Here is a 15,366-nt window from a genome sequence, read left to right as displayed (position 1 = left end):
GGTGGTTGGCAATATTATTCTCTTAAATCACATTTTACTAGACTGCTATTCAACTTGGGCTCATCAGCTGATCAATTCAGCAGAGTATCCTGTCCAGGTGATAGGTGGTTAAGGCTGAGTATGTGTTCAGTATCTCTGCATGACTGCTGCACAAGCACAAAAGGTACAATCGGACCCAGAAATCTGGCACCCTGGGAATCAGTACCAGCTTCTTTTATTGTTTTCAAAGAATCTGGTAGCTGAAAAAAAAGCTTGGAAATATGTGAAATCTATGTTATCTAAGGAAAGTCAGGACTTCCTGTGACCTAGGAACCTCATTTTAGTGCCTGCCACAGCTCTTTGCTCCTATTTCTCGACACTTGCGTCTACAAACCTAAATAGCCTCCATCCAATTAGCCCTCCCATTCTATTCTGTTACGGTCTTCCAAAATACAGTTCTGTTAGGAAAGCATGCAAAATCAGCATATGCACATCTGACTGGTGTAACAACAGAATTTGGATTTTGCTGACACACACAAAAAACCCTGGAGATGGAAAATTCAGAGAGTGAGATTTATGAATTTAAAGGTAGTAACTGAGGAGTTTCCAGAATATGCACATGTTCCTTAGCACCTTGTTTTTGTAAGTATGTCAACCTATAACATCATGTCTTGTACTTTTCACAACTAAAATTATTACACTGTAAAGACTTCAAAATGAAGTAGGTGTACCTACTCTGTGCCCTTCTGTGATATCCAAATGACTGGATGATTTACAGCTAATGTTATAATATAAAGACAGCAGAGAAATGGTGTCCTGTGTACTTTTCAGGCAAAAAAAAATGTGGATAGATAGTATTACTGAAAGGTTATTGCCACTTTTTGCAGGATATTGTGGAGGAAATGTCAACATCATGCAAGTTATTTCTCCAAAAAGTATGTGTTCAGTGCTCTCCTACTAAGCACATTGCAGATCCAATGCAAACATTAATACTGATGACAAACAGAGACTCAAATCTGCTAATGATGACTGCATCCCAACTTTGATGAGTCTCCAATAAAGTGCATATCTTGTCATTTGATAGCAGCTAATTAGACACACTGCCTCCCTGAAGAGACAGAGATAAAACCATGAAAGCTATTTCAGATGTCAGAAAAGGATAAAGAGCTACCCTAGTTTCTTTCAAACATACATGCAAGGAGATAGTGTTCAGGTACATAAGACACAAAAGATGATTAAGGGGAACAATGCAAGACAATTGATCACATCTAAGCTTTTCTCAAAAATAAATTATGATCGTATCCTCTTTCCTTTTACATTCTACTGTATATTTCATACTACCTATTTTCCTCAAGCAAAATTATAGAGCTTAACACCATGCAGTACTGCCAATCAGGATCCAGTTAGCTGAAATATATTTTAACAGGATTTCAGATTATCCTGACGCATTCAATGTACAGTTGCTTTCAGAGAGTATCAATACTCCCTTAACTTCTCAAGTACCAGGTTATTTACTTCCAAGCACCATTCATTGATGGACAGAGAAAAAGAAATAATTTGTTTCCAAAACAATTCACAACATCCCATTCCTTCTGTCATTTCCAACATGAAAGATTCTAGCTGTATATCTGACTACATTCTCATATAAATATGAGCAGGAAGGTATTTTTAGGCAGCTGAGTTCTTAAAATGTTATCGAAATGAAGGCAATATTATAACTGAACAGAAAAGCAGCTTTGCCAGAGTCTTTTTTATATACTAAGCCAAAACAATAATTTAAGTGATTTTTTTGGAGGGTTTGTATATGGAACTCAACTTTTTTTGCAAGACACTTAGCTTTTTTTAAAAAAAAAAATATTGATCTGTTAACATAGCTTTGTTCAATTTGAAGGAAATGTATATAGAGACGTGATGGCCTAAAAGAAAAAAACCTGAATTATATGCATTTTTCCTGTATGTTAGTTTCTCATCTACAAGAAAGTTTTGGGAAACATAGAAAAAAATTATGCAGCATTTTCTTTCAGAATGAGGAAAATACTTTTTAAAAACCAGTTTTAAAGTAAAATCACTATGCAGTCAGTTCACAGTGTTGAAAATCTCTCAGACCAAGGTAGTAAATGTTAGTGATAAAAGCACTGCTGCTATGATCGGAAAAGCAACACACTAAGACTTAATTCAAAATTCACAGGAAATTGGTCCTTGTTTGAAGTCCATGAAGTTCCAATTGAAAGTTTATAGATTCAGAACCTATGGATCTTTCAGAGCAAAAAAACCACAATTTATGCTACTATCTGCATACTATATTTACTGAGATCATATGGGCTATAAATAAAACAAGTAACTGTTCAGGAGAGATAATTTTCTCTGCAGTTCCAGTGAATGCTTCAGCTGTTCCTATGCATGTTTACTCAAAAGCAAATTCCACTGAATTCAGTGACGCTCAAGCCAATTAACAGAGAAATCTTTACCCTGGCCAGGTAGGAACAGGGCAGAGCACAGAACTGACCAGAGTGGAAGACAGGATTTTAATTTTTAAGCTACTTTGCTAGTTGTGCCTCCCCCTTTCCTCTAGCAATGTCCTGGTTTGGGCGTCCTACCCTTGGTATCACCAGCAGAAACACCACTAGCATTAACTACTCAATCATCACCATTTCAGCATAGGCCCATCCACTGGTGGAGCCTGGCAATGGGATACCTCCACCATATCATAATCCCTCTTACAGCACAGATCAGGGGGTTGGAGCTGGTCTGTAACTTTGCATGGGTCTGGATTCCAAGTATAGTAACTGTTTAAGTATAATAACCCTATAATATATTATTAACAGACTATCCAAATGTAAAACCGCTATTATATTATAGGAACGTGTACTTCCAGAGCTTCTCTCTTAAAATATAGCATATTCTGTTTCCGCATGAAAATATTTAAGTTTACAAAACTATTTTAAGCCCATGCTTTCCTTTGTTCACTACAATATTGATCGCTTCAATACTGTATTTCATTTCATTTTTTCCTTATTTTTCCAAGTGAACATTGGAAAGGTACCTTCAACATGGAATTTTAAACTGCTGCACCCTAACCCTGGATAGATTTGCAATTATTGTTTAAATAAAATAAAGATGTTTATAACTTTAAATTTCATAAATAAACTAAACAGTACCAATATGTTCTAAAACATACTACGTTTTGTGTTTTTAAAGAAGGAAAGTTTATGTTTGATAAGATAGTATGCTTATATATATATATATCCATTTTTTACATAATTTCTGGAATTCTTTTTCTGGTGAGGAAAACACACCAGAATTCCACCCCTGCCCCCAGGATCCTTTAAAATGTCTTGAAATTGTTAGATCTCTCCATGGTCTCACACCAGTTTTTAACAGCTATTTTTTCCTTTGCAATTGCAGGCTCAGCTACTCTGTGTTGCTGTGATGTTGCTTTGCAAGCTTCTTTTACTGTGAAACTGAGGGACGACGGGATAAATTTACCAGGGAAGATCAGCAGGTGCCAGATATACCAGGAATATTCAGTGATAGTTAAAACTAGCAAACAAAAAGGGTTACATTTATCTATCCAGAGATATTACTTCCAGATATTCTCTGCATATTCAGTAGCTCCTCCATTCAAAGACTTGCTCTGCCGGCAAACAAAACTTATGATGGAACACACTGATGTCAATAACAGAACCATATCACAAAAAGCACATTAGGGCAGCACTGAAAGGATTTCATGCTTAGAACCCTAGGCAGATACCCCATTGCAGATGTTTAGGACTGGGATCTCTGTTTCACAGAACCCAGATGCAGACAGGAACATAGGAAGCTGCCTTATACCAAAAGTCACATTATTGGTCCATCTAGCTCAGCACTGACAGCACAAACTGGAGCAGCTATGCAGGGTTCCAGACAAGACCTATCTGGAAATGTTAGGGACTGAACCTGGCACCTTCTGCAAGCAAAGCATGTGGTCTACCACTGAGCTGTGGCCCTTACCCAACTCAAGCAAACTATTACTTGTACAACCACTTTACCGGCTTGTTTTGGTAAAGCATAGGATATATTCAAGCCCAGCATTCTGACTGCTACATTGACCGGCAAATGTTATCTGGAAGAAGCCAATACATGCTCACATCTCTATACGCCCCTCTCTAAGGTGCCAGGGAACTGTTTGTACTCAAAACATCTATAATGCACCATTCCATTTGTGCAAGTAAAGAAGGGCTTTCTGATAAGGGGCAATATTATACGTGGGCCTCCCCAAAAGCTTTCCCATAACAACATGGAAATTGAACAAGAGGCAACATATAAAACACAATGAACAAGAGCTATATACAGAATTAACAGTACGCAACTTAAAGGCTGTACAGGAGAGATGGCGACGCAAAATGAAAAGCAAGAAAGAGCAAAGACATTTTACAGAATGGAAAGATCTGACCATACATTAAATGTAATTGCGAGTTACTTCACAAATATCTGTACAACTGTACAGGAAGAACCTGAAGCTGCCACTTGGAAGTCTGTAGTGGATCTAAGCCAAGGCCAATTTCAGATTGTGATGAAAGGGAACACTGACGTAAAGAGAACCCTGGTGTGACCTCTCGCATGCGACAGTGGCAAGTCAATCCTGAAGCTCTTTTCTCAGGATGGTCTGAAGAAACAAATCTAAGCTGGAATCCAAAGAGCTCTGTGCAACCGCAGCAGATAGTACTTCTGCATCTACATGGAACGGTTGCTGATTTTTTTCTTTCAGCTGCATGGGATGTTGCTCTCAGTAGGTTTCTGGGAGCAGCCCTTTGTGGGGTGGGGGGCATAATGGGACAAGGAGGGCTCCAGCAGTAAGTAAAGTCAGGAATGCCATCCACTGCATCCTGGCCAAAAACAATTTATAGCTCTTTATCAATTCATTCCCATACCATATTCTTTATGCCACCTTTACACACAAAAAAGTGTGAGTTTATCTTACTTCCCTGCTAAATGGTACACTTTCTTCAGATTAGTCACTGCTACGTTTGATTTGACAAAGCAAAAAGCAAAAAACAAAACCTTGAACTGCAACACAGTGTCTTTCTGAAGTGCAAATGAATCTGTGACAAAACAGCATTTTTAAAAAATTACTACCTGCTGGATTTATGGTCAGTGGTTTTAAAGTGCATCTGGTCATTATTTCAAGGACTGAAACCAAGTGCTAAATGATACTCTAATATATTTATGAAACTGCTGATTTCATCCCTCCCAAGTCAGCCACTCGTAAGTAATGGCACTCTACTCAGTATTAAAATTTCAAATTTAGTAATTGACTTTATTAATAGACTTACACAGTGCAGGACCGTCACAAGCTGCTCCTACTGGAAGGGCTTTAGAGTATGACAGCTGCCTGTCATCCTCTCCCATCAACTAAGCACTGATTTAAGCCCACACATGCTAGATAAAAGGAATTTGTACCCTGTTATGGCTCAACCCAAACTGACCAGAATCTCTCTCGTTGATGCCACATGATGCCATAAATTCAACTGGAATATGTGAATCTACGGACCTATGCTATGAGAGAAAATACTGACCTGCTTGTTAATACGAAGTTTCAGGAGGCATTAGAAAAAGTGTCATAATGCCTTCAGTGACTTTAGGCACATGGCCAAGTCTGCCAGAACTGGCATGTTACCCAACTTTCAGCCAATGCAATAGGCACTATAAGAAGATGGCAACACTGTCTGAAAGCTGTTAACTACCATTGTAAAATGAAACAGTGTTATTCAATACTCTTTCTATCTTAAATTCCCTTTAAATAAGCACATGACATGAAGCATCCAGAAAAAATCTATCAATCTATAACATGTGGTGTAGCACTTTAAAATCAAAACAGAGCATTCATTTTTTAAAAAAACTTCAAAAAGGTGCAAATGATTTAACTAATGCTTTCCAGGCTCACATAGGCAGGTCAGTACTATTATGTCTAGTTTTCCTAGAAGTACCGTCGTCACGTGGCAGTGCTTTCTGCAAGCTTGACATAGCAGCTGTTCTTTCAATGTCTATCACAGCATACAGCTCTGTGCGCCTGGTTGGAGTCTGTGGAAGTGGCGTGGTAGGAGTTTTTGGAGTCTGAGGGTTGTCAGAGTCACTGCCACCTTCCAAATCAACCTGTATATAATTGAGCTGCCTGTGTTCTGAACTTGGTCGCCTAATATCAAAGTTAAAGACCGTTGGGGTACAGTCCCGGCGTCTTGCATATTCCACTTTGTGAGCACTTGATGGCACCGTCACATTCTCTGTATTGACATAATTATGCATGGGGTCTAAATTATTGTGATAGCCATTCAGAGATGGTGTCTTTGGTCCTAAACTGTCATCCTCCTCTTTACTTAGCTTGTGGGCTTCCCAAACTGGAGGCAAAGATGGCAGGTTTTCATAATTTAGCAATGCAGTTCTCCTCTGAGCGGAATTGTTGATATTCTGGGTATCAGAGGTACTGGATGATATCAGACGACCTCTCCTGAGTCCTGGGGCACCAGGGATAGACAACCTATTTACATTTTCATACGCTATTTTGTTACCAGAGGAAACTTCTTTGCGTTCGTCACTGTCGTACCCAGTGTCCCATTCATTGTTACTACTCGCGCTAGCTTGAGTACTGTTGGCACTAGTTTCAGTACTGTTTCCACCACCTTGAGTACTGTTCCCATTGGATTCAGTTTTTTCTTTTTCCATTAACTGCCTCTGGACAGGCGTTGGACCCAAAACAAATTTGACTCCTTCAGGTTCCAGTACAACCTGGGCATCTCTGTCATCTGGACAAGTTTCATCTTCCCTTGCCTTGCTTGTTTCTGCATTAGAAACCCTTCGCTCCAGAGGTGTACGCACACTTGGCCTGTTTTTTCTTTCCTCCTGTACACCTGTTGTATTCACATATGTATGGACCTGCAAAAGACAGAACAGCGTGTCAGCTGTGGGGTCACATGGCTACGTCACACATTGTCCAACTCCATTTTTCCTTATGACCACATTTTCGGTCATATCCCAAAGGGGTAGGTACAAGGCAACATGAACTCAATCCAGAAACCTGCTTCAGAGCACTTCTACCATAGAGAACAAGACTGGCAACAATTTCAATAGAGATTTATATTATCACAGCAAACATGAGAAAGCGGAAGAGAATTAAGACTGGGATATGACAACTGTGAAGTCAAACCCCAAATCACTTACTTGCTCCTCTGCTACAAGCAAGGGATGTGTTGACTCTTCGCCTACTGAAGGAAGACGGGCACTCCCTACGGAAGGGTGTCTGCTGGAGGGATGTGATGAAGCATCTCCATAGGAAGGATACCTTGGATACCCATTGGGTAGACTCTGCCCACTCAACCCAGGTGCTGATTAAAAAGAAAATCCAGTTACCCTATTGTATTGAATGGCACTCTTTTATTATTTGCTGTAACATGGATACTTGGGAAATAATAGCAGATGTGGGTGAATTCACCTGCAATATTCATCATCTGAAATCGATGAGGTCTAAATCTTATGATGACTTTTAAGACACTTCAAATGAGAACATGGCAATTGAGCTCAAGTGTCATATTCAACACTCAGAAAAAATAAACTTACTGGTAGGTGTGCGGGGTGTTCTTGGAACGTCCATCTCTGTTTGATGTGGATTCCTTTCTACTACAGGCTCCTCTACCACATTTATACTATTATTCTGCATGATCTCTTGCAACATATTAAATAATTCTTCAGCACGAGCACACTTGAAGGCAAATATTCCTACAACAACATAGAATCTGTTAGATACCTTTAATGAATAAAGTAAGCTTCCAATAACAGGTGTTGTACAGTCCATTTAAGCACATACCTGTTAATAAAAAAGACCTATCAAACTAAATTATGTTAAACCCCTTTTATATATATATATATATTGAAAAGTTTTAAATTCCTCATGATCACAGATTTAAACAAAAGGTAACGTGAATAAAGCAACAATAACCAGAGAGAGAAAATTCAGGAAACAAAACTTATTGGTAAGCAGTAGTCCCTGAAAGAGCACGGTTTTGCTGCAGCAAAATTGTATTTCAGATTTTCTGCTCGATATTTGTAACAAAATCAATATAAAATTCCTATACAAAGAGGTAAGAAGGATCTGACAAAGGGTACAAGTTTATGTGAAGGTTAAGGGAAGAAGGAATATAAAACAGATTTGGGTGATACAGACAAAGCCAATTTGGTTTAGGTCTCAAGGATAGACACAGAAACAAAGTAGACAATACCATGGATTTTCCTCTAGTATTGTTCCACTTTGTCTTTTGACAGCAGAGGGAGCCCAACTTACCATCATCAGCAAAGAGAACCAGTGCAGTTGGCAGCTTTGGATTATTCTTCCATTGAAAGCATTAAGTTAAAGTTGACATTCTTGTTAACAAGTATGTGTTTTTGCTACTGCTGAGCTTTAGCTTATCTAACATATCAAAACTATTGTCCACTACTCTGTTTCAGCCAACACAATTAGGTGTGGTAGCAGATTGTAAAACCTGAAAATTTTAGTAAATTGGTTGCGCAGGAGTACCTTGAGCAAATTTCAAATATAATAACAAAAAAGTTCTAGACAGTATCTAATTGTGTCATGCACACTCTCAAATATTCATGTATTTAGTAATGAACTAAATTTGGCATTATCTCCACAGTTGTCTAACACTTGCACTCAACAACTCATTTATGCTATAAAACCTATTCAGAGAATGGACTGTGGTCCACAGTGCTACAAAAACTCCATATTTTTCCAAAGTAGCTGCTAAATAAAATAATGAATACACCAAAATTTGTCCACAACAGAAATGGAATCCTTTTCTTAATGGGCTTTGAGTACAATTAGTGGTTCATGGTCAATGTTAGCCATACTTAGAGTAGACCAGTGTTTCTCAAACTTGGGTCTCCAGCTGTTTTTGGACTACAACTCCCATCATCCCTAGCTAGCAGGACCTAGGTCAGGCAGGTAGTCAGAAAACAGCTGGAGACCCAAGTCTGGGAAACAGTGGAGTAGACCTACCAACATCAGTAAATTACTCAAGTCCATTTCAATGGTTCTGCTCTGACTATGAAACACTGGAAGCTCTTGTATTTTATTACAACAGCTTTTGAACTTTCTGTCTTCAGACAACTGACAATTCTTTTCCAACTGAACGTGTACTGACGAACCCTAAGCACTTGCCCTGAACATCTGCAGAGGCATGAACTAAACACAAGCCCTATAACTCATCCAACATTCTTCTGTGGTATAACTGGTACATAGTACACTCATCTAATTATATCCTTTAACATCTGTGAAACTGTGGGTTGTATCCAACCCAGTTGTCCCACTAACATAAGGATTTCCACCTGGCAATGCAACTTTCTTTCCTTTTCCTCTCCCAAATCTGCTCCTGAGGGCTGGGACAACCCCCAAACAGATTTGGAGGACATATGAGAAAAGGAGCTGGAGCTCCATTGCAAAATGCAGAAGCCCTGGCACTAAAAGGTAAACTTTACTGGATACAAAGCATTGTTTTGAATACTGACTTTTGCATTTAGAAACATTTTTAAAAATCAAATTCCTCTTTGTCCCTGCATTTTAGGAAATGACTAGCAAGTTATTTTATAGGAAAGCTCGCCCACCATTACTGATGCTCTCACTGAGGGACACCCAAAACACGGCTTTTACAGCGATGCTTTTGCTTAACTAACATATTAACCTGTTATATAGAAACAAGTTCCATTAATGCAACTTTCATGACAATCCTAAATATGCTTTATGGAACACAATACTACTTTGTATGTGGGCGCAGTGGGGGGCAGAGAGAATGTGACTTTTCCCAGTAGCAACCAGTAGTGTCATCTGAACCTCATTAGGAATCAGGGGGCACATAAGAAAACAGCCATAACTGAACTGATTGAGAAGACGCTCATTCCCCACAGCAATTATTTATGCCTGCTTCAAGAGAAGTTGATCTAAAATGGCAAAATGCACTGAATCTATGTACTTGTGATCATTTTCAGAACAGAATGTAATTGTAAGATTTGTGACATTCCACTGTTATTTGGTAGATATCTTCTTTTTTATGGAGCCCTGCTTTGCATTTTAAGAATTATGGTTCAACTGATACGACCTTTGAAAATGCTTTCATGGTCCACCAACTAGAGATGACACTGTGAAACTGTAGCTCATAATGTTTGGGTACCTTAAATATACGGTACACTGTTGGGAAATTAAATTGTTTTCCTTATGATTGCTATTAAATCGAGAACACTTAACACCACAAATAAACACAGTCCCTCACACAAGTCGGAACACTGATGCTTACACAACAGGCTGGAGAGAAAAAGGATAATTTTTGCTAGTTACAGAAGACAAACCATATAAAGACACTTCATTCTGCCACATTTAGTAATACTTAATGAGGATTAAGTGGGGATCTAAAGCATTGTTAAACAGTTGTCTCCAAATACATATACTTGCTTTCAAAGGTTAACCAAGAATGGTTGAAGATTCTTCTGATAAATTTTAGTACAAACCAACCAACCCATCATGAGCAATAAAAATGGCGCTGCACTTTTGAGGATTTACAAATGTTCCAATTTATATCACTCACCCATACCAAAGTTTTAGGGGAGAGATTAGAGCTGAGATATGATTTACAAAAGGCAATTTATGTGAGTTCCAAAACTCAAACCCACAAACAAGGCATGAAAGCAGCAACCCTCTCCTATTTCTCCCCAACAACTGAGCGTCTTTCAGTGTGGAGAAGAATAGCCAATGACACAACTAGCATCCATGAAGTGGTTCTTAAAAGCAATGTAAAACAATAGCCATCACCAATTATTATAGTATATGATTGTTGCTAGGATAAATGGGAAGGAAGAGAATCATAAGCATCTTGGAGGAAAGGTGGGATATAAATGTAAGATCTAAAAAGTTAAGCACCTTTGAAGAGGGATACTGTAAAGAGCTTTTTGGAATTCCCAGGCATACCAAGCCAACTGGATTACCTACATATTTGCTAAAGCACACCAAAACTTTGAGAGTACTTCCTTTTTCAGAAGCCATACCGAGTCTTCCTCAATTATGTTCTTCTATGGATTGTATCCAATTGTGCCCATGCATGGACTTCTGCTCACAAAACAAGCCTCCACCTTCCACTACTCCCACCAGCATACTCCCATTTGCTTCAGAGACTTCCCCAACCCTCTGGAGCAGATTTGGGGGGCACACAGGAGAGAGGAAATAAAAGTGAGGTCCTTTTGTGCAAAAAGAAGTCTGCTTGTGCAATGCTGGCTTCCAACCAGCATGTTTAATAAGTCTAGGTTTAATTATGCCTTCAACCAATTTACTTGGGATGGAGGTTTGGCTAATAAGCCTGTAATTTCCTGGCTGTCCATTGGTTCCCTTTTTAAAATGTGTGGCATTGGCTTCCTTCTCTAGCAAGGAGGCCCATTTTTAGTGACAAGTTCTCTGCCTATTATTTTTAGATCATCAGTAATATCACATCTGACCTCTTTAAGAGGGTTGTTAATTTTTTGTCAAGTTTCCATATCTTGTCACCTCTATTTCCCTTCTAATCCCCCTTCCCAAAAAACCCTGATTCAGATGTGGATATGTACTAAATAGCCAAGAATGATATCAAACATCCATTAGCTTCTCTGCAATCTTGTTATACTCCTTCAGTTAACCTTCTGTCCAACTGCTTTCCTGTATGTTGATATTCTATTATTGTAAGTAGTTTTGGAGGCCCTGAGGCACAAAGGTAAGCTATTAATATTTTAAAATAAACAAGCAATTTATCCAAGCTTTTGACATAAGTGCTGCAATATATTCAGTATGCAATTGACTGATCTCTGACACACATGATTGTAATCCAGTATCTTCCACCACCAGCACCCCCAAAAAAACCCCAACAAAAACAACCCAGTTTCTGAGCTTCCATGCTACTGGGGAAGTTGATTTAGAAAGTGAGGGGTATTTCAGAAGTATGGCAAGATGGTTAGCAGGTCAAAGTAAACTACAAGGCTAGTGCAATTTCCCTGAGTGAACCAAGTAGCTCCATTTTATACGAGTCAGCATATTCTCATAGACAGGTAAGATATGGGTCACTGCAGAGGTCTTACTAGCATATTGAAGTATTAAGTGATGATTGATCATTTTAAGGTTCCTACTTGGTGATCTGAATAAATCCTTTTCTGATTTCAGAAAGGTAACCTGGATTTCATTAAAATGAAGGGGAGGTTTTTTTGTCTGTTTGTTTTAATTCAGACCAACTGTTGTGCAAAATACAGGTGTTTAGTGACTACTCTCCCTTTCTCTTTTCTAGGTCTTCTATAGGAACAAGCAAAAAGCTATTATACATACCTGGTCCAGTTTGGCATCTTCGACCACTTTCAAATGAGAAAAGATTGGAATCGTAGCCATAACGGCGCAGACAGAGGTAATGCCATTTGACAGAATCCCGTTTACGGGTATACAAGATTAGTTCTGTGTCTGTAAGTTCCATTATACCAGAACCCAACTCATTACCGTCATCATCCACATTAATAACCTATAAAATAAAATTGATACTATATATTAAAAGCAAACATTCATTTATTAAGCCACAGTCATGTAACTTACCTAACTCTACTGAACAAATATTTGATACAAATATTTAAAACTATAAAATAAATCTATAAAACTAACAAATAAATTTGGCTCCCTGATATAATACAGTTCAAATGTATTTTATTTTCCTCTTAACATGGAGCCATGACTATGCAGGCTACATATATTTCCACCCTCCCTCTAGGCATTTCAAGACTGGCTATTAGTGGTGGTTAACTATCTTTAGCTAATAATGCTAAGAGATGTGAAGACAGAAATCTTTTTTTTTTAAATGTTTTTATTGGTTTTTACACATAATAAGAACAAACAAAACAAACATAAACATTAAAAACAAACAACAAAAATTGACTTCCCCATGCCTTCCCTTCGCCACATCCTTGTTTTACCATTTTTTCAAGCAACTCATCGATCAGTCGTGAAGACAGAAATCTAGGCTATCTCTGTGGTAATTAGTCAAGAGTCGGATACTATATGAAATACAAATACTATGGCTTAATTTATTTTTGAACAACCTATCTACTCAAAAAGCAAGTCCACCAAGAGAGAAAGAAAAATCCAAACATTTCCAAATTGCCCTACTGATTTCACATTTTCTGTCCCTAACCTGCCACCACATAATCTGAATTCTGTGCCCATTAAAGGTGACAAGACCCTACCTTGAATTTGTTTCGATGGTTATCAGGGACTGCTTCTTTATCTGGACAGCTACAACAGCTACCCATGACTTCTTTAGAAGACCATGTGATTGCTAAAACCAAAGTAAAAGAGAATGCATTTCAAAAAGAGAAATGAAAACAAACATGCAAATGGCATATAAATTGACTATATACCCAAACCATTAAAGAACATTGGCAGAAGAAAGACAATTGTACATCAATGGAGACAGACAGAATATAAGCATGCATTGTACAAAACTACATTATAGGGTGAGCTCCAACACGGCATGACTGAATGCCCACTAGGGCAGTGGGATTCCCCAGTCTTCCTTCCCCCCTCCAGGCCCCACATCCCCCCAAATCTGCTCCAGGAGTAAATTGGAAGTCCTGTTGCATTAGTTCATTTTATGCAAGTGAGTGGACATAACCGGATCTTACTCACAATAAGATCCTGGAAGTCCTGCTCCTTGCCTTGCTGGTCTATTTCCACCTGGCTTGGGACCTCCAGCTACAAAAGTTGAGGATGCTGAACAGACTTTTGGCCTGGGGATTTGTTTAGTATTTGTTGCTGTTACTGATATTATTTTTTCGTATTTCTTTTTAGATCTTATTATGATTTATTTGAATTGTCCGATTTGGTTGTGAACTTTTCGTAGTGTTTTGGTTACTACATTTGTAATTATATATTTATTTTCATGTTGCAAGCCGCCTTGAACATGGTTTTTAACTATTCAGGCAAGTTCAGAAGGTGGTGAAGAGAAACATCTGGCCAAAGGTACATACACTCACCTAGATTTGGCCATTAATATTTCTAGCCTCTGGTACAGCATCAGTACTTCTGTCATACTTCAAAACATCATGTCGCCCTTCCACATAAATGAGTTACGACCTAAAAATCAAAGTTTTAAAAACAGTCTATTATAGAGGCTCAAGAAAGCTGTTTTGAATAAAAGTTGGTTCCGAAAGCAAAACAAATTAGATAAGTAATATTTGCAGAGAATAAGTGTGCACACATGTGCTGGCCATAACTCATTCTAAAAGGGGTAATTCATAAAAACACTATATTTTTTGCTGTTACAGTATTTTTACCACCATTCTGTTCTTTAACTGAGGATTGCTACTTAATCGAGAAACACAAATAACATAAAAGACAGCATACGATATTGCAAAGATGTCTTCTGCTGGAGGGGTGTGTGGATCAATTATTACATTTACTTTTCAACAATTCCACCAGGTTTCCGGCTGACCGCTTGCAATGTCTACTAGAAAAGCACCCAAGTGGCTAACTGAAGCAGCCAAATTATATACGTAGCTAGCACTGCATTGAAGGGAAAGAGGAGGTCTTTTGACATCACATAAAGCTTCAGAACTGCTCCAAACATCTATCAACTCCTCTCTTCCAGTTTTGAGCTAGATTCGCATACAGATTCTCTGAGTGTAAATTGGGGACTGTTGCCTAGTCTTTTCCTGAAGCAAAGATCTTTCAGCTTCTTGCTTTCTCCTAGCATTTGTTCCCAATATCTTCTCAAAGTCAGCCTCTTACTATGCTTGTTCTGTATGCTGCTATCTTAGAAGAACTACGTCTTCAAAGAATATACTACATATTGGTGCAGTATTATGTAGAAGTTCTTGTTCAAATGTGCAACTAGAGAACATCTCAGATGAGTCTCACATATAGCACTTGCAGTCACCACGTTGCAAAAGCAAATCAGGTCTGGTAAGTGACAGGAAACCTTTGGTATGCTATCTTGGGATCCATGGTGGAAGAAATGTGAGACATAAATGTAAGAAAATTAATATTTAACCAACTCCCCTATAAAAGGTCCTAATATGTACATCCTTTCCCAGACTGGATTATTGTAACTCGCTCTACGTGGGGCTGCCCTTGAGACTGACCCAGAAACTCCAGCGGGTGCAGAATGCCGCGGCAAGACTCCTTATGGGGTCTTCGCTACGAGATCATATTCATCCAGTACTATACAAGCTGCACTGGCTCCCGGTGGAGTACAGGATCAGGTTTAAGGTGCTGGTTTTAACCTTTAAAGCCCTATACGGCCTAGGACCCTCGTACCTACGGGACCGCCTCTCCTGATATGTCCCGCAGAGAAATTTACGGTCTGCAAATAA

General features: G+C 38.7%; 1 protein-coding gene across 2 annotated transcripts in view; it reads right to left on the bottom strand.

The window, feature by feature from the left end:
* FRS2 (fibroblast growth factor receptor substrate 2) overlaps positions 1-15,366 on the bottom strand; it is a 36,880-nt gene continuing 21,514 nt past the window's right edge. For both annotated transcript variants that reach the window (XM_081928062.1, XM_081928063.1), the window contains exons 2-7: positions 14,029-14,128; positions 13,240-13,331; positions 12,338-12,524; positions 7,570-7,728; positions 7,174-7,337; positions 1-6,888 (exon numbers count right to left, since the gene is read on the bottom strand). In XM_081928062.1, coding sequence (XP_081784188.1) covers positions 5,899-6,888; positions 7,174-7,337; positions 7,570-7,728; positions 12,338-12,524; positions 13,240-13,305 — 1,566 coding nt within the window. In that variant the 5' untranslated portion in view covers positions 13,306-13,331; positions 14,029-14,128 and the 3' untranslated portion in view covers positions 1-5,898. The remainder of the gene's footprint in view (positions 6,889-7,173; positions 7,338-7,569; positions 7,729-12,337; positions 12,525-13,239; positions 13,332-14,028; positions 14,129-15,366) is intronic.

The sequence above is a fragment of the Podarcis melisellensis genome, assembly GCF_964234715.1.
Source record: "Podarcis melisellensis genome assembly, chromosome: 10".
NCBI classification, from domain to species: Eukaryota; Metazoa; Chordata; class Lepidosauria; order Squamata; family Lacertidae; genus Podarcis; species Podarcis melisellensis.
This window is presented reverse-complemented; position numbering and strand designations above follow the sequence as displayed.